Source organism: Pelmatolapia mariae, linkage group LG7 (genome assembly GCF_036321145.2).
Source record: "Pelmatolapia mariae isolate MD_Pm_ZW linkage group LG7, Pm_UMD_F_2, whole genome shotgun sequence".
NCBI lineage: Eukaryota > Metazoa > Chordata > Actinopteri > Cichliformes > Cichlidae > Pelmatolapia > Pelmatolapia mariae.
In genome coordinates this window covers 33,346,782-33,366,381 of record NC_086233.1, presented here as the reverse complement: position 1 = coordinate 33,366,381, position 19,600 = coordinate 33,346,782, and the positions used below count along the sequence as shown (strand labels likewise).

At 40.3% G+C, this 19,600-nt stretch overlaps 1 protein-coding gene across 1 annotated transcript; it reads left to right on the top strand.

Moving 5' to 3' along the window:
- Positions 1-12,719: 12,719 nt before the first annotated feature.
- On the top strand, positions 12,720-19,454 carry LOC134631744 (stomatin-like). Its single transcript, XM_063480299.1, has 7 exons — positions 12,720-12,780; positions 14,136-14,245; positions 14,472-14,544; positions 16,910-16,992; positions 17,136-17,339; positions 18,627-18,761; positions 19,254-19,454. The coding sequence occupies exons 1-7, from the start codon at positions 12,720-12,722 to the stop codon at positions 19,452-19,454; spliced, it is 867 nt and encodes a 288-aa protein (XP_063336369.1).
- Positions 19,455-19,600: the final 146 nt, after the last annotated feature.

The following is a 19,600-nucleotide window of genomic DNA, read 5'->3' as shown; positions in this document are numbered from 1 at the left end:
TAATTTCTCCCTTTAAAAAACTACTAAGCCACCAAGGCTTAAATGAGGCTAAAGTCCACACATTTAGACAAATGAAGTTTTAATTGTGCTAAAATATGCAACAGTATTAATCTAAATTTTCTGCTCCCAAGGGCTCATCTCAATCCCTTGCTGCTTCTACCTCCTCCACCTCCTCTTCGTCTCAGCAGCGGGGCTGATATAATGGGCTTGGCCAGAATAAGCAATGCTACTGTGCCCATATATATCTCATCGCCTGGGTAATTCCAGCTCAGTTTATGTGTTCTTGAAGCTGCGACGGAGCCCCGGCAGACCCATAGTTCCTTTATGTAACACCCAGGAGAATCTGCCCCCTGCACAGGTACAGGCCTGTGAGAAACAAACACTATCAGTAACCTGTCTGCTGTACACAAGGCTGCTGGGCCCACCTACACCCCTCTTCCTCCTCCTCCTCCACCAATCCATCCGTCCTCTCTTTTCGCTTCTCCCTCCATCTCCGCACTCCACAACCTAATCATCGCCGGCCCCCATTCCCATGATTTATCGCTCGGCACGCTGCTGAGAACCAATAGATCAGGCTTGCAGCAGGGAGCCCTGGAGGCAGAGAGGGACAAGGGATGGGGATGGTTGGTGGCAGGGGGGCTGGATGGAAGTGGAGGGGACCTGGAGAAAAACCCACCTAAGATGAAGTGCTCTGTGACGCAGAGGAACATCACAGCTCACAGTCGGCGTCCTTTGGTTCCTATGAGCACATTTCTCTTTCTTTCCTTCACTCCATCTCTGTGCAGCCCTCTCTCCAGTGTCCTCCTCTGTGTCGGTGTTATTCTCATCTTTTTTCTTTATGGATAGCCCCCCTTCCTTGTTAGAGCCCTCGCTGTTACTCCATAAGGAGCACATGGATAATTTCCACAATTAGCTTGGATCAGCGGCCTGTGCTCAGTGATCACTGATATGGAATAGGGCCATGGCCAAGACTGTAGCGCAAATGTTCTCCCCGAGCCCAGCCCGCCTGTGAAATAGCCAAAGAAAACCCCTGAAGTTCTCAGAAAAGACATGACCTCAGTGTTCACAATGGCAGCCGTTTAACATGAAACCACACAATTGTGGTGTGTGACCGCTGAACATGACACAAGCTCACCAAAGATCTACAAGACGCCTATCAAACCCGCTAATGTGTTCATCCTTTCCTAATCCTGTCATGGACTTGTTTTCGGTAGGCCATATGTCATTTTACTTGTGTAGTAACAGAAATGAATTTTATCTAGAATGTTCTAGATAAAATGTATCTAGAATATTTATTTATAATTTAGATAGCAACGTGGAAATGGTCCTAGTGGAAGAGAATGGATGGGTGCACAATCTTTATGATATTTGATCACATTTTTATTAGCTGTAAATCCTCCTCATTGTGAAAAATATATTATAACTGATGAAAAATGTGAAAATGTATGGTTGTATGTTTGACATCCTTGGTGTAAAATTTATTTAAAGTAGTGCTCATCACAGACTCTTAAATTGTTTCAATTTTATTTGATCAAAAATCCCAAAAAATTTTTATCAAACTAAAGTGAGAGCATTAACAAAAGCTCATTTTTTCAGTGATTACAGCTGGTATAAAAGTTAAATATATGACTATAATCATTATTTTTCTTGATCAGTGAGCTTTATGAGTTTTTGATTATCCCAAGTAAAAAGTAAAATACATCAAATTTATTGTTTACTGTCCGTTTATCTAGTTACAAAGTTTTGTGGTTTACATCCATTACTGTTTTTTCAAAAGTGTACACCAAACTCCTTCATCCTCAGGAAGCAGAAGAAATCCTCACTTTTAAAAGTCACGCAGGTACATGAAACACTTGACCTACTGGCCACCTGGTCTCTGCGTCCACAGCAGACGCATGGTGTTGGTCCTTAGAGAGCACACTTCATTACAAACATGGATTGGATTATGTCTTCCAAAACAGACTGACCGTGTCCAATCACTCTACTGCGTCTTTGAATGAAGAATATTCACCTTATGTCTGGACTGGTGGATCGGGAACGCTGACACGCACACACACGCTCAGAGACCGGCCCTCCTGGGGACTGCTACATGGGGCTGATGGTGGAACAGCGGGGCATGAAAAGAAGCAAAGGTGTGTGTGCGGGGGGGGGGGGGGGGGGGGGGGGTGCGAGAAAGAAAGAGAAATGTCTTTTAAATGACATTACCATTGTGAGCTGGAGCAGGACGATGGCACTTTGCAAAACTGCTAACAATGAGCGTGGTAGAAATCCCTTATCCTACAGGGGCCTGGCAGCATGCTCACCATTACCATAGTCATTTAAATACAGTAATCTCATTTTCTGCCTCAGCCGAGAGGGCATGCTAAATTTCCCAGTGTGAAAGGAGGAGGGAGGGGAATGCACAGCGTTCAGGGCCAGCAGGATTAGTGACTTTTCCCAATTTGTGTGTGTGTGTGTGTGTGTGCGTCTGAGTTTATGAGCTTGCAGCAGAAACACACTGCAAGAAAACAAAAAAACACAGTGTTTTCTAACCCTTAAACTCTGATTCTCCTGTATTTGAACTTAGACCACTGTTTTGTGGTTGAGTCAAAAAGTCAGGCTTCAGACTATACTCTGTTTTAACAGTTTTCTTTAATCTGGGCTCCCTGTGATGTCAAAGAGAGTGGACATCTCTAATGAACACAGACGCCCCACCCATCTGTTTGCAGGGGGCAAGCAAAACACAGAATTTGGTATAAAAATGTATAAGTATAAAAAAAGGTATAAGTGGAAGTATAAAAAATAAGAATAAGAGTTCCCCAGTTCCCAACAGATGAACTTAAAGACTGCACGAAGACCCAGTATACCATTAATAAAGACTGTCTGTCCAGTAATGCCAATGGATCCAAGTTCTGTGTGATGCCAGTGAGTTGACTGAAAAAAATTGCACTATTTGACGCCACAAAAATGAGACTGTATTGAATGCCATCATCAAAAAAGATGTTACACAGGTCAAGAAACACATGAAGTCGGATTTTCTTCTATTAGTGGCGGACAAACTAATGAGAATGAGATTCAGTTTGTCCAAATTATCTTTTAGAATATGTTTTTGTTTCAAGAATTTAAAAAAATAACTAAACTAGCAATTTGTTTGATTAATTCCTAGTCTAATAATGTGCAAAGATTTATGATTAGATCCCTGACTAAAATTTCCCTGAATAAGATTTAAAAGTCCAAAAATATTTAATTTACACTGTAAGAAAATTTGCTTCTTTTTCCCCCCAGTTAAAGGGTCATTTAATCAATTCAGAATTAAACATCTAAACAGGTGCATTGTCTTAACTTTGAGCACCTAATATGATGCCGTCTCAGATAAAGTTGCATACACCATTAATTATCAATCCATCAATCAGTTTCCAACTATGGTTGTGTGGGTTTGGGTTTAGAGCTTACCCCAGCTGACAGTCCTAACCCAGAGGGAAAAATCATCTGCACCTGTGGTCAAATTCAATTCACCAGATAACTTAATGCGAATGAGATAATAGAACTAACGGCATCTTGTCTTTGAAAAATGTCAGTCAGATTTTTAAGTATCTAGTCTTTAATTCCAAAGCAAAAGAATACATCTAAGGCTAGAAAGAGCCTTCATGAGGCATAATACGAATCTGAAATAATGAAAATCAAGTATCTTTTTAACTTTTAAGACTCACTGATGGTAAGTATGCATGTAACAAGCCCGGACATCTTTTGCAGTGCAAAGCGTGCCTTTCAGGAGGGGAGGTGAAGTGTGTGAGTGTGTGTTTTTGTGTGTAGGGGTGGGGGTGTTGGTAGGGGCTGCTGCAGCAGCTTTGGGGATATCATATCAGATCGAACAACAAAAGAGGAGCTAGGGAGAGAAAGCTGTTTCCACACAACCTGTTTTCATTCTTCTCCGCTTCCGGTCCAGTGGAACAGTTGATGAAGTTTAAATGAAGCAGAATTAGGAGATCAAGCAGACACAGGAACCGGTGTCGATGGTATCTGCGAGCCCCACCTGCCTTCCCTGCACCCAGGAGAATCGAGCCACGGACAACTGACCTGGATGAAATTGAGAGAAAGAGAGCCACGGTGGAAGGAAAGAAAAGAAAGGCGAGGAGGAGCAGGAGGGGTGGGGGGGAGTAGAGCAGGGCGGAGCAGAGAGAGATAAGGGGATGAAGTATCTCCTAAATGTGATAATCTCCAATCACCTCTAACATCAGTTCTGTCAAGGCCCGGGTTAATGAGCTCACACCCGATCAAGCGTTATGCACCACCGCCCCCACCATCCCCTGATTCTCCCTTTCTCTCCCTCGCAGTTGCTCTCATCATCATTGTTGTTCTTTTGATTTAATCCCTCTTACTTCAGCTGATTTGAGCAAGAGGAGAAAGAGGGATGGAGGGAAGGGAAAAGCCTATTACCCAAGCTCCTCTGCTCTCAACTATCTAAATGCTAACGATGTGAGGGGGCGAGAGAGAGGAGGGAGGGAGTGTAGGAAAATGATGATAGGAGGAAGACACCGAGGGGAAATGGAAACGAGAGTGCGGACGTGTTGGCAGGAGAGGACAAGACGCAGCAGAGGGGGGCTAATCTGCTGTAGCACTGGGTCTCCGGGATCAGTTTGGTTATTTTGAAAGCAGGTTAGCTGAGGAGAGAGACCAGTGTCCTGTGTCCTGACCTTTCATCTCTGGGGTCAAACCACCTGTTCTCGGCTGTTTACTTTCACTCGAGCAGTTTTGACACAGCAACACTAAGAATCTCCCGCCGTGTCTGTGCTCATTTTTACCTGCTTTCACTTTTCTATTGATTAAAACACCGGGGGAGCACGTGTGCGTGCCGCACTGAATCACATCTTATATGTGTCTGATTTGCTTTGGCTGGTGTAGTTGGTTGGAAAACACTGGGGTAAAAGCTGCGGGTCACCTTGAACTGAGAGTAATGCCTGTTTCGATCTGGTTCTCTGTAGCGCACCGAGGGACCAGAGTCATTTTCAGATTATGTCGTTATGAGTTTCCACTCCTTGCTCCCTGCCTCCTGGACAATTGTTTTCTTAGTTAGGCTTCTTGATACAGTACCCAGAGGCCCGTAAAAACAACTGAGTCAATATTTGGCAATAGCTTGAAATGATGATTATGGTTTGGCACGACCACACCGATGCAGTGTTTGTGCGCTGAGCTTTAATTGGACTACAAATTCTCCAAAGAGTGTGTGTGCAATTCCAGTGTTCCCCGTCTATAATTTCACTTTTTGTGAACTTTGCAATCATGCAGCGGTAGGTAGCGAATCACCTGCGTGTCACAAATTAATTGCCATACAAGTTCACATGGCAGCTCAGCTAATTTACAAGGTGACATGAGGAAGAGAAACAAGGTGCCATGTGCCACTCTTTCAACTCGAACAATCATTTTGATTTGTTTTCACTGTCTGGCACTCAGCATTTCAATTCATCTGGAATACACAAGAACAATGGGAGGAATTTGCTCGAAAACACACGCACCCGTTTCACATCTCCCCGAGAAGCACTTATTCTGTGCATAACAACTCTACCCCTCAGATACTCCTCTTTCAAAAAAATAATAAAAAATCCCATTTGATTTCACATTGTCCAATGAAACAGTGGAGGGTGAGAGGCAAGTGAACAATCAATCTTTGTAATGTGATCCATGGATTGAGCGTGGTGAGTAAATGTTTGCACAGGCATCCATCCAAGCCTGCAGTCAAACGAATTCTGCAGAAAAGGAATCTATCCAGGGCAGGCCTCTCTCTTTATCTCTCTCCTGCCCGACAGCAGCAGGGTATCAAGCACATTATATTCCAGCGCTCTGTGCATTTTTCATATAGGCTCGCCTTTTATGTTTTATGTACGCCAGCTCAGGGGAGAACAGCTGTGTGGGCGCCGCATCCTCTGTAAGTTTAGAGGGAGAGAGAGAGAACTCATTTCAGTGGGAGAAGTGGAGCAGAATGCCAAACGCAGCAAGCGCAGTACCTGCGAACAAACAGGAGCTGCAGACCAAGGCCTGCCTCAACTATTACATTACCATAATACACGGAAACAACACCTCGCATGCTGTTACTGCAGTAATTTGAAAACAGATTGACAGGATTTACAAGTTCTCAGCTTATCTTCACCGTGACCTCTGTGACCTCCGTCTTCGCTGTCAACTTTTGGAGTAAACTCGTGTGTTCGAGGCTTATTTGCAGACTTTTCCAGGATAATCTGGTATTACATATACAAAAGTAAATAGATTTTTCTTTTTTATCATATTGCATTTGATTCTTTGGAACTATATACAGACCCCTTCCCCCCGTCCCCCCAAAAAAGAAGAGGAAAAAACATATAGTGTGATTTTATAATTGACCCTACTTGCTCTTCCGTGCAGAGTTGATAAATCCCCTCCGGCTCAGAGAATAATGCACTGCTTATATGGAAGAGCTCACTACAAGTCTTTGAGAGATTAAGCTGCATTGGAAATTAGTTTCTGTGCTGTCTGTACAAAATGTTAACATTTTTGTTTGCCGCTAATGCCAATCTGCTCCCAGTAAACAAAAGAAAAAATAAAATGAGACAAACATTGTATGTAAATAAGTCTGAAATGCAGAAGTTTTGAGATTTCTAATATTATTTAGATTAAAAGATTGATTAAACAGTACAGTGGAGTATATTTGTATATCGATTATGTGTTGCCCAGCCCTGAGTACAGCATATCGATTATACTATGTCACAAAAATCTCTCTCTATTTTTTTACCAGTATTTTGAAAGGGAGGAAAACTAATTCATAGAGACTCGGACCCTGTGGTAAGGTCTTTTGTGGAATATTTTTGCCTCAGTTAAGCTTCAGAGTGGTCAAACCTTAGTGCCTCTCACAGACTGAGCTCCTCTGCTGGAGGCAGGAGGTGAAATCTTTCCTGTTTAGAGGTACACACTGCCACCCAGTGTTATCGGGTCTAAGGCAGGAAGAGCTGAAGTCCACTGAAGTTTGTCCAGTGTGCTACTCGTTGCTTCAGCTTGAGCCATCTCTGCTTTTATGTTCCCATTTAGCCCACCAACACTGACTGTGTGATGCTTATGTAGAGTGCATTAAAAAAGCTTCTAAATTAAACATCATACTTTGTTAGAGTTTTCTTAACGGATGTATAAACTCATTGTCAAAATTTTTCATCACACATGAAGCGGCCTGCCAAGTCATGACAAGAATATATGACTCCATCATGGTTTAATCTTATAATGTGAATGTTGCAAGGTTGCTTCACATCATTTCATCAGTCTTTGCTTTCTTTTGGATAAAAGAAACAAGGTGACCTTTAGGAAGCAGTCATGAGTTTAGACAGTATAAGGAAAAATGTGGCTTAGCAGTTGCTGAAGCATTTAATTACCTCCATCCAATATTGTTTGGCAATTTGATTGTTATTAGGTGCTGATTGTTTTTGTTGGAAAACTAAAATATATGTGGATGTATGGATTATAGTGATATTAGAGGAGTACAGAATTAAAAGTAGGTCAGAAAAATGAAGAATAGTAAGTAATTATTTTTGAACCACATGATTTTGATTTTGATTTTTTTTTGTTTTGGCTTCTCCTACATATAACTCGAGTCTACCCTGCTGACACAGGGCTTGGGGCAGGTTAGTCCATCACAGGATAAGATATTTAAATTTCAGTGTGCACAGTACTGCAGAGGTTGTTGATCAGTTTTTGAAATGCGCGTTCCATTTTATTTTCTGGATTTTTCTATGAGTGAATTATCAGCTCAATGCCTGGTCCTCATTTCATTCCAACTGATTAAAGTCGTTATTTACGTATTTATGTTCAGTCATGAAGTTTCTGGCAATTCTGAGTTAATGTTGAAACTGTCTATCACTGTTGCATTCAAACATAAAACAACTGATGCCCCAATGGGTATATAAATAGCTGGAAACAAGTTGAAATACTTTATTCTGACTGGATCAGATAGTGAAATTATTCTTTATGGAAAAAATAATGACTGCTGTCTAGTCATGTTATTAATCCAAAGCCGTTTTCATTTGCTTATCAGTGTTATTCCTGAGACATATTGGCATAAACTACATAAATATCCATATATCAATAAGAGGATCCTCTGTACAATGAGGTCTATAGCAATTCTCCTGTGCAGTGCATCAGACAAACTATGCTCTGCTTTCAGTTTGTTTCTGTTTGTGCTGCACCAGCTTATGTTTGACGCCTCAGTTTGTATTGTAACAACTTGCCAGCTGTTTTTTGTAGTCATATATCTGCCCATTCACATCTACATCCAGCACATTTTTTGTCATAACAGTTCACTCACTGCTCTGTGTGGCTGCCTGCTAATAGTGACACAGTGGATGAGGAACCACCTCAATGACCCCTAGTGGTCAATTATTAAATCGCTTACCAAACGTCTCTACTTTTGTCTTATACTTTTGTATACTTTTTATTTGAAGAAAACAGAAGTGCTACTAGGATCAAATGTAACATTTCCAGACAAGTTTTTAAAAAACATGTATTTACACCTGCTACTTTTCATTTTGGATAAAGTCTGCAGGATGCTGATGTGGCTCTCTGTAATTTATAATTGATCACATTACTTTGTACTGTGATACATCAAACTAGCTAGTGTCAGCCCTATCTAGACACTTCAAGTACTTGTGTGGACTATTTGGATCCTAATTGATTCTTTTGTTCACCTTAATCCCCATCAGCATGAGGCTGAACCTCCATTATTGGCTAAGAAAAGGAGAGACTGAGAAATGGGCAGATAGAGCATGAAGAGAGATAGTTAGGGATGAGGAAAGATAACGAGGAGGACAAAGTACCCTGTAGGATTAGCAAAAAGGGTGGATAATAGGGAGCAAGTCTGGCTGCAGATAGAATAGCCTATCAAGTGAGAGTGAAAATGGGGGAAGGATTGGAAATGAGCGAATCATATGCTGTAACTTATCCTCCTAGTTCACCAGAGACCAAAGACGCTTTGGTTTCAGCTGCAGGAAGCCCGAAGCCCAGGTAGCCTCGGGGAGATTGAGGGGTATTTTTTCACACATGAGAGGGTCTTAGCTGTACCTAACTGGCCACATTGGCCACCAGTCTTGTACACTGGTCCCAGCTTGGTGCTTTGTCAATGTGCTGTGACTAATCCAGGAGGGGTTCCACATTTTCTCTCACCCTAATTAAAAGAGGATTAGGTGAGGTGGAGCTCTAGACCACTGCAACACGCACAGCCACCATCCCTTAGTTTTCCCCAGGATAATTGCACTTTGCCTGGGTTTTCTGTGCGTGCCACCACCTGAACTCAACAACCAGCTCCGTCACTAAAATGATTGGTGTTAATACTGAAGGAGCTTACAAATAAGGATTGATCCAAAAGAAAAAAAATACACTAGCACTTCGTCAACTGGTGTCTACATATGGTCTATACGCTCTAAATCTGCTCCAATTTTGTATTTCATTACTGACTGTAAAATTTAATCCTGATGGCTTTATCTTCATTTGTGCATGTTCTGTAGGGATCTGTAAAGGGATTTAAAATACCGTGGCCTATTAATTTTTCCTCAAAATACCGTTTTCTTTGATAATTATTAATTCTGATTTAGAGCAAAAGAAAAGAAAAAAATCCCAGTTTCGATGCATTCACATCCTTCAACATTTCATTATTGAACTCGTAGGTGTATCAGTGTTAAAATGAATATAAAGATAATAAAATAAAGTAAGCCACCTTGAGTGCCAAATTCAGGATTAACTGCATAAAGATAATGATTATTTCAGCCACAGATTATATCAGAAGTGTTCTGTGGATAAAATCTTTTCCAATTATTTGGCTTGTAGGTGGCTTGTGCAGTCTAGTCTTTTTTTATTTGTTTGTGTTTTTTTAGGATTTATTTTTGCCTTTTAATATTATTATAACATAACAATAGAGCTTACAGGAAAGGACTCAAACCTGGGCCCCTGCAATAGCCTTTTGGTACATAGGTAGTCTGCCCAGCCTACAGAGACTGACCAACTCTAATGTTTAGTATTCAACAGGTTTTTATGGTTGCTTTGTTTGACCTGGAAATCAATCTCATGCCATTTTGAAGCATGTCTTACTTTCTAAAATGCCTCTGGAGGCAACAGTAACAAGCAGAGAGGAGGCTTACTGGAGAAGCTGTAATCAGGTATTTACAGATGTGCCCTTGGCAGAAATGTTCTCCATTGATGAAAGAACAATGCCAAAACACTGGAACACTTAAACCATGTCAGGTGGAGGACTCTAAATAGCTAAACAGCTAAACAGGTGTGCCTTTATCAGGTAAACCTGTTTAGCTGCTTGATAACTGCTGCTTGGGCTTACAGAGAATGGTCCAAACAATAGAAGATTGAAAAAACACTGCCTGGTTTGATGACTGTCGATTTCTACTGCAACAGTTGGGGGGTTGGATCAGAACTTGGTGTAAACAGCATACAAGTATGGATCCATCCTACCTTGTATCAACAATTCAGGCTGCTGGTGGTTTAAATGGTGTGGCAGACTTTGGGCCACTTTTTATCAATTGAGCATTATTTAGACACCACAGCCTGCCTAAGTATTAGTGTTGACCACGTCAGTTCCTTTTAAACCACAGTGTACACATTTTCTGATGGTTGTTCCCAGAAGGATAACACAAAGCTACTGCAGTCAAATAGCAGATCTTAACCCAATAGAGCATCTTTGGGATTTTATGGAACAGGAGATTCACATGCACAGCCAACAAATCTGCCGCAACAGTGTGATGCTATCATGTCAACATGGCATAAATTCACTGAAAATATTTCATTGCGTGGGTTATTAATGGAAGCTACTTTCAGTTATTAGCATAACCCTCGACAGTAGCCTGTAAATAGCAGGTTAATTTAAATAGCTTCCAGCTGCCACACTGAGTAGACTGTTACTTCCACTACATTTTTTGTATGTGAGGAAGCCATAAAAAAGTCAACCTTGCTGATCTTTCTTTAACCTCATGAGGCGGTGCAGACTACATAATGTTTTTAAGCTCATTTGCAGTTGAATTGTCTGTCAAGGTCTATTGGTGTACCAGACCATCTTAAATAAAAAATGTGAGCTCCAAGCACTGAGCTCAATGTCTCACTTGAAGGTTCTGCCATTTTTTTTAAATATTCAACTACATCTCATCTCAGCTTCAGATGCCAACACCTACATGCACATTTTTAAGTCAAGCACATATTTGTGACATCATTAATGCTATATATTAGGCTTCAAAATGTAAGCAAACAGTATAATATTGGAAATACAGTATAAATATTGGGTCAAATATGCTTTGGATTCAAAAGTTAAGTATTAGATTTTGGTGGTCAAAGGATACTTTGATCTGTGTGAAAGTCTAGAATATGAGAAATTTTTTGTTTCAAACCAGAGGCGATGCTTATACATCTAGTATAAATATCTCCCCATCGAACTGAACACATTCAGTTTGACTTGACATGTTTTGTTTCTTTTAATGAGACTTCAGTAGGGATAAGAATGACAAAGTCAGGACAGATCAATCAAATTAGTTTTACAAGTCTTGAGCCACTCCTCACATCTTTATATTTTGCTTCCAAGGACCTATAATTTGTTGTAATTTTTTTCTTATTTATTCCTATTAATTTTTAAGCAATGTTTTTTCAGACTCTCTAAAATGTTTCTTTTGAAATTAAACCAGTAGAGAACAAAAGAAGAAGCGTCTGGCATAAAATACTATCTACAGCAGATAAACAGAATCTGAAGGTCTTAAGGAAGGGCAATAGGGAAAAGATTGTATTGGTATGCCAAATTGCACAAGAACTCGACTAAATATTAGCAGGTCTTATTGAGTGATGAATCCAAACTTGAAATTTTTGGTTCAGATCATTGTTGACATGTACAAAGGAGGTCAGGAAAGAGGTGCAATAGTGAGCGTCTACATCAATCTGTAAAACACAAAGAAGTCCTGTGATGTAATTCATTTCAGCCTATGGTGTTTGGGGACCTTGTTAAAATTGATAGTATTGAATGCAGAAAAGTACTCTTAGATTTTGATCCACTATGCAATGCCTTCATTTTTTTCAGTGTGACAGTCCCAAACACATTGGCAGTGCAGTGAAAACATACCTGGATAGAAGAAACTCACAATGGAAGTCGATGATGGATTGGCCTCCCCAGAGCTCGGAACTCAACATTACTGGCATCATCTTGACAGAAAAATTTAAAAAAAGGAAGTCAACATCCAAAGGAGAGCTCTGAATGTCCAAGAAACTTGGAAAACTATTCCTGAAGACCACTTATAGAAATTACTGGAAAACCTTCCTAAGAAAGTTCAGACTGTGAAGAATGACTGTGGTCACACCAAATATTGACTTTCAAGGTAATTAGAACAAACTGTGTTCACCTTATACGCTGTTTGTTTTGCCGCATATATTTAAACATTTCTTAGCAAAACATTAAGAAATGAGAAGTGACTCCAGACGTTTGTATAGCATGAACAATAGTTTACTGAATATGAAACTTCCTCGTTCTCTTCTTCTCCGGGTGGTTTTTCCAATGTTTTCTACAGTTATGGGGTATTCCAGGACGTGGAATGGAGCTGGGCTCAGCCACGCCCCCTTGCGTCAGATTACTGCAAGTAAAAACTTGGGTAAACGTCACCTCGTACTAACTGGCTGTCGCCCATAGTGAATAAATATATCGCTATCATTTCCTACTGTCACTGTTAGTTATTTATTATTTGGCCGGGACTATGGCTGACGACAACGAAGATGCTGAAATGAAACAAGCCCGAAGTCGCGAACGGCAGTTAGGTAACGGCTGCTTAATTTTCTACGCCTTACTGATAGCTGGACAGAGATGGCGTCATAAAGTCAGTGAGCATTGGCCCAGCCGAGTTATTTGGCTTTTTCTTTAAGTCAGCACTTAGCTGAAAGTTTTACTTTTAGATTAGCGTGAAATTTCTAATTAAATGTTGGTAAAAGTACATATTTTTTTAGTGATCAGTACTTAAAAAACGAGCTAGCTAGCTCTGACCGTTAATAAGCCGTTAATAAGTTCCACTCACACGTTAACCGTCCAGTAATGTTTTACAAGACGGTAGCGTTTAAGAAATAGAATTAAACCACGTAACATACATGTTAATTACTGTAAAAAAAAAAAAAAACTATTGTAAGTTAAGTATAAGCCGTTCATGGCATTCTGACTTGTCTGTTGAATGGATGTTGACAGAAGTAGAAAGCTGATTTCTTAATATGTTTGCTTTTTGCATAGCACATTTACATGTTTCAGGTCATCAACAAATTTTCATATTAGATAAAGAAAACCACAGCAAACGCAAAATGCACTTTCCATTTATGTATTAAGGGGGAAAAGCCATCCAAACCCTACCTGTCCTATGTGAAAAAGGAATTGCCACCTAAACCTAGTAACTGATTGTGCCACTCTTAGAATCAAGAACTACAGTCAGGTGTTTGGATGACTGGCCACATGTATTTCACACAAAAAAGCTTTTTTGGTCAGCATTGTGTTTTTTCCTTGGCACTCTTTCATAGATCCTAGTTTTGCTGATCTCCTTCTTATTGTTGACTCATGAACACTGTTCATTAGATGTTGTTTTATATTCTTTTGTGACCTCGTGGATGAATCGTTGATGTGCTCTTCTAGTAAATTTGGTACGCAGCCTCTTCCTGGGAAGATTTATTAACGTTACAAGTTCTCTCCATTCATGGATAGCGTCTTTCACAATGGTTTGCTGGAGTACCAAAGCTTTAGAAATGGAGCACTTTCCAGAGTGATAGATGTCAATCACTTTGTTTCTTTAGATTGTGGCATGTTGCATTGGGGGGTTTTTTTTGAGATCTTTTAGCTTACCTGCTTTGTCAGACAGGTTCTATTTAAGGGATTTCTTGATTCAACTATTTGAACTCAGCTGAGAGGAGGCAATTACTTTTTCACATAGGGCCAAATAGATTAGGATTTTTTCCTTCCATTTTACCTTTGAAAAATAAAATCTTAATTAAAAAATAAAATCTAAAATATAATTTCTTAGCATCTAGAAGAATACACATGTAGATATGTCCAAATATACAAGATTCAGTATGCATTAATATATTCTCATAGTTGGTACAAACCAGTTGAAATCATGCTGTCTGTCTTCTTTCCCCAGCTTTGGAGAACCCAAACACTGACATTGGCTTTTGTGGCAGGATTCTGGTTGGGCTCTCCCTCATTTTCCTGCTGGTTACTCTGCCCATCTCCATATGGATGTGTATTGTGGTCAGCTACTTAAATTGCAGTGCTATTTGTTTTATTTTAGAAACACCTTTTAAAAGCTGGTGACGCATGGTTGTTTACCATTCACCCAGATAAAATGCATCTTTACTTTACAGGAAAACTCATTTCTTTTTAAAAGTAGCATGCATAAGAATACCTCCATATCTAGCTGCAAGAAAAAGAAATTACTCTTATATATGACAGTGGGGTTGTTTTTCTCTGTATACAGATTGTGAAGGAGTACCAGCGAGCTATTATTTTTCGCCTGGGGCGCCTTTTGTCAGGAGGAGCCAAAGGACCAGGTAAGAAGTCATGTTTTATTTCTTTTTCTCTTTTTATTACACCATCATGTGTTTTTTTTAAATAGTCATCTAAATATACAGTTCCTTTATTGAAATGTTAGTAGTCTTTAACTCATAGATAATATATTTTTCATGCTTAGCTGTGGCTGCATGGATCATCATTCAAATGTCCTGACATTTCTTTGCAAATGTCAGTTGTTGGACATTTGTTTAAGTGTTTCAGTGGCTCACTTGTAGTTAATACAGAGCTGCTTCAAAGGGGCGGGAGGAGAACAAGCACTGGTCAGTGTCCTGTTACCAGCCATTTAGCTTGTCCGTTGTTTTAGATGCAGTCAATAAATTTAATATTGATTACTGCTTTTATCGGCAGACTTAATGACATCAGTTGCTATGGCAACCCAGAAACTCAAGGAGGAAATGCACTGTGATAAAGTATACAGGGCTAGGAAAGTGGCATATTTAGTTTAGATTTTTTGCCCCTGCATTCCAGTAGATAGTTTTCAATTAAACCTTTATCAGCTGAGCTTTAAATTGGAGGGTTTTTTTCTTGCATTAAATTCAGACAAACAGTGTAGAAAACTTACCCATCGTCACACAGCAGACCACAGTCACTGGACTGATTGACATAAAATAAATTTTTCATATATGATGTGTATTGTTGAGTTACATTTTTTTTCACCCTTTGTTTTGTAGAGCACGCCAGTTGTTTGGTTGGGGTTACTTTACTACAAAAACCTCTAATTCTATCAGTCTGCAAGGGAGCGCAAAAAGTTACATAATGTATATCCAAGTGTCATTACAGTGTGGTTGTTAAAATGCCGGCGTGGAGAAAGTACTGATTAGAGGTATGATCCGTTTTGCTCATATAGCAAAGTATTGGGCAAATTATGCACCCTGATGATGGCACCAGATGACAAAAAGAGTCATGAAATCACAGAAGCAATTGCTGTTGATTCTCGGGGCATATTAATGCGTGTACCAAATTTCATGGAAATCCACTTAATGTTTTTTTAAACAACTCGACTCAAAGTCACAAAAGCCAACTTCATTTTGGGGGATCACAGAAACATTACCATGCATCATCTGGTAACCAAATGTAGTGCCAATTCTTCCAGTAAATCCTGAGGATTTCTCATTGGGGGGGGGGGGGGGTAATGTGTGTTACTTACTATTTTGTGACAGTCCATAGTGTAGTTTTTGAGACACTGATTGACAGTCCAATATTTGTGTTGTTAAAACCATGAAAAAAACCATAGGAAGAATCAAAGAGAAGCATGGGGCAGTGGGTCCTGTTGTGTTGTGTTTACAAGAGCGTTTTCTTCCTGCTGTTGGGCAGAATGACACAAGGCATGTCATTGCTAAAAATTTAAATGTGATTTTTTGGTAGGCTTTATAGCAACAAGACCAAAGACAAAGTGGGCACTCAGGCCTCACACAGGGGCCCGAGTGAACCTGCACCCACAGAGCTGTTCAAGTGCTACAGCATATTTTTCTGAATGCCTTATCCATGCGATCAGTTATGTAACTTGTGTTTTGAATGGCAGCAGATTTGTTAGAAGCATAGAAGTAAAAAATACAGACTCCCACGAGGTACAATTTGCATACACCTCACAACTCACTGTCTCTTTATCTTTGATTTCTTGTTGTACTAGATCTAAAAACCAGCAGTGTCCTCTCAAAATGCTGAAACGTGGCTCCTCAGAGAGCCCCGGGCTTCAGTTTATGACAGCATGGGGTTAATAATAGCACCTGCAACCTGCAACTCTTGGCTTCTCTATCTACGGACTCACAAAGAAAGTTTACTGTAAAATCTTTCATTCTGCCTGAAACTGAGATGTTTATCGATAAACATGCTTATGTGCATCACAAGATGTTTTTCAGACTGTATTAGACCAACTGGGACCTTTTTACTTGTCTGACTGAGAGTGCTTCAGATTTCATGGTGGAAGTGGCACGGGGAGACTGTTGTTATCATCATTGCCCCTCCCGAACAGATGTCTGTGATCTCACCATTTAAATTTACAATATCTTGACAGGAATGGCATCCAACCACTCTCTATCTGGTGTGGTGTTAATGTTTGCTAAATGATTGCACACCTAGCACATGTCTATTTCACTAGTATTGTTTGATGCACTAATTCAATCATAGTGACTTGAAACAGGCTAATGAAAGCTGCAAATATCCACGGCTTTGCCTTGCTGTCAGTACAGCTGCAGTCTCATAAAGCGAGAGCTTGACTTGGCCTCCTGCCAGGATCTCATTCATCCTGGTCTTTTCAAACATTTGTGAGGAAGCTTCCTCATTATTGTGTTTACCGTAGCGTTAGTCTTTGTTGAAACTATTTGCATTCTTGTGATTCCACAGGCTTGTTCTTCGTCTTGCCGTGCACTGACAGTTTTATTAATGTGGACATGCGCACCGTCACCTTTAACATCCCACCACAAGAGGTACGACATGCACCCTTCCAGTTACATTAAGCAGATCACTTTCACAGGAATTCAGCTCATGTAATAATAACTGTGCGTAGTTATTTTATTTGTAGTTTTTTAGCTTATTACACAGTATTGTGTAAACACTGTTCTGCTCTCAGGTTTTGACCACAGACTCTGTGGCAGTGTGTGTTGATGGCGTGGTCTACTACCGGATCCAGAATCCTACTCTGGCCGTGGCTAACGTCAGTAACGCAGATGCTGCTACGCAGCTATTGGCCCAAACCACCCTGAGGAATGTCCTGAGTAACAAGAACCTGGCAGAGATTCTGTCTGACCGTGAAGACATTGCACATTTTATGCAGGTAAACTCCTTCAGCTCTTTTCTTAGCTATAACTGTGACCCCAAAACATGCAAGAAATAATTATACACTTCCAAAATTTACTTCTTTTTTTTTACATTGTTTACATTGTCCAATAAGCCTTTGAGCTGTCACTCTAAGGGTGTGTCCAAGGGTATGACCTTACACATTTGTTATATGTGGTATATCCAAAAGGTATTCCCTCATCTCTGTGAAGTCCTTCTGTCTCTATTGGCTCATTGTTAAGGCATTTTGAGATGCCATCTTGCTCTGAGCCTTGTTTACCAGGTGCATAATGCAGCTGTCACCCGAACTGTGTGTTACTGTTAAACTAACAAACTGCTGTAAACTGAGAGAAGCTTAGCTAATCCCATGTTTCTATGACGAGTCCAGCTTTTAGTTTGCTTTAGAATTTAATTATTTATTTTTTCCATTAAACTTTTACTTCCAGTTTATGGTGAGCTGCTGTAAATGATTAAATATTTATTTCCAATTCAGAGTCACAGAGACAGTAATCAGGAGGTACTTCAGGAAGTGGACAAATGTCTGTGACCACACCTCTTACTCGCTGAATTCAGCAATGCCGTTGGATTGTTTAGCTGGGTTTGGCCTGCGTCTCTTACTTCCACTTGAGGGAAATCTCACTGCTTCAGCTTAACAAGACATTTTGGACAATTCTATGCTTCCAACTTTGTAGGAATAGCCTGGGGAAAGACCTTTTTTGTTGCATACTGTGCCCTAGTATACAAAGCAAGGTCCACAAAGGCATGGTTGGATGAGTTTTGTGTTGAAGAAGCTGACTGAAAGTCCACCACTGGGATGAACTAGAATGGAGTTTGTGAGCCAGGCCCCCCTGTCCAACACTGGTGTCTGACCTTACAAATGCTCTTCTGGATGAATGGGCAAAAATTCCCACTGGTAAATCTTTGTAGCAGTAACAGCTTCCACTCCCAGAAGAGTTGTATAATCATAGTATGATCAACGATGACCAATAGACACTTTTTCATGAATAGTTTTGCTCATAAAATGTAAAAATAGACATGCAATGTGTGACAGTGTGTAGATGTAAAATGTGTGTCTGTTTCTCTGCTTTGTGAGAGAAACGTGCCACCACTGTCAGCTCCATCTGCTGGACAGTTTTGAAAAATGTAAAACTTTGAAAGATGAGGGACATCCTTCTCATTCATTTAAAAACTTTGTGATCTATTGTTGTTGGGTTTTTTTTAAACATAATTTCTATTTTTACAGATGTGGTACTACAAACGGTACATTGCATGGCTGTCTCCTCAGGTCACTCTGGACAATGCCACAGATGACTGGGGAATTGAAGTGGAGCGGGTGGAGATCAAAGATGTGAAACTGCCCCCTCAGCTACTGAGAGCCATGGCATCTGAGGCTGAGGCCACCCGCGAGGCTCGAGCCAAGGTAAGGCGGTTCTACATCCCCATATCACTGTCTAAACACAAATCTTTTAAGGGAAATGTCTTCGAGGACCATCTGAGAGACGAAATGCTGCAAATTAGCAGCAACTGAACTTTCAAAATAAGATCAAGGGGATTGTCTGGCCATTCATTTACTAATGTGTGGGAAACACTGACCTATTGTTCTCAATTGTTGTCATTTTTCTACACTTCAATTTCATAAAAAGGAGAAAAAAGTAACATTGGGAGATTTATGTAGTTTGTAAGGTTACATACTGGTCTAATCCTTTTAAACAATAGGTTATTGGAGATTTTAAAAATTGGTTTAAAGGAGATTTACAAATAAAACAAGAAATCTATCGCAACCCAGAAAAAAGGAATTCTGCAAGATTTTGTAATAAGAATAGTCGTAACTGTGGGTGTAGAGGCTTCTTCCACTGGGCTGTGAGATCAAGGAGCTCTTTTCATTTTCTTCCCTCCTGTTTCTCCTCTTAAGGTGATCGCAGCAGAGGGGGAGATGAGCGCATCGCGGGCGTTGAAGGAGGCGTCCCTGGTGATTGCAGAGTCTCCGTCAGCCCTGCAGCTGCGCTACCTTCAGACCCTGAACACCATCGCTGAAGAGAAGAACTCCACCATCATTTTGGCACTTCCACTGGAGATTTTGCCGAAATTCGTCAATACACGAGAAAGTGTCTAAAAAAAGGAAAGAAATGCACATACTCCCAGCATGCATCACTGAGCACATATACATGTGTAATCAACTTCATTGCCTCACCGTCATTACATCTGACAGCAGCCAGCTTATTTTCACATAGGTTTAATTTATAACTTCTTTTTATTTTT

Coding starts and splice junctions, on each gene's coding strand:
- LOC134631744 (XM_063480299.1), top strand. CDS start 12,720: ATGGCTGACGACAACGAAGATGCTGAAATGAAACAAGCCCGAAGTCGC. Junction 16,993..17,135: donor TTAACATCCCACCACAAGAG/GTACGACATGCA, acceptor TTCTGCTCTCAG/GTTTTGACCACAGACTCTGT. Junction 18,762..19,253: donor CCCGCGAGGCTCGAGCCAAG/GTAAGGCGGTTC, acceptor TCTCCTCTTAAG/GTGATCGCAGCAGAGGGGGA.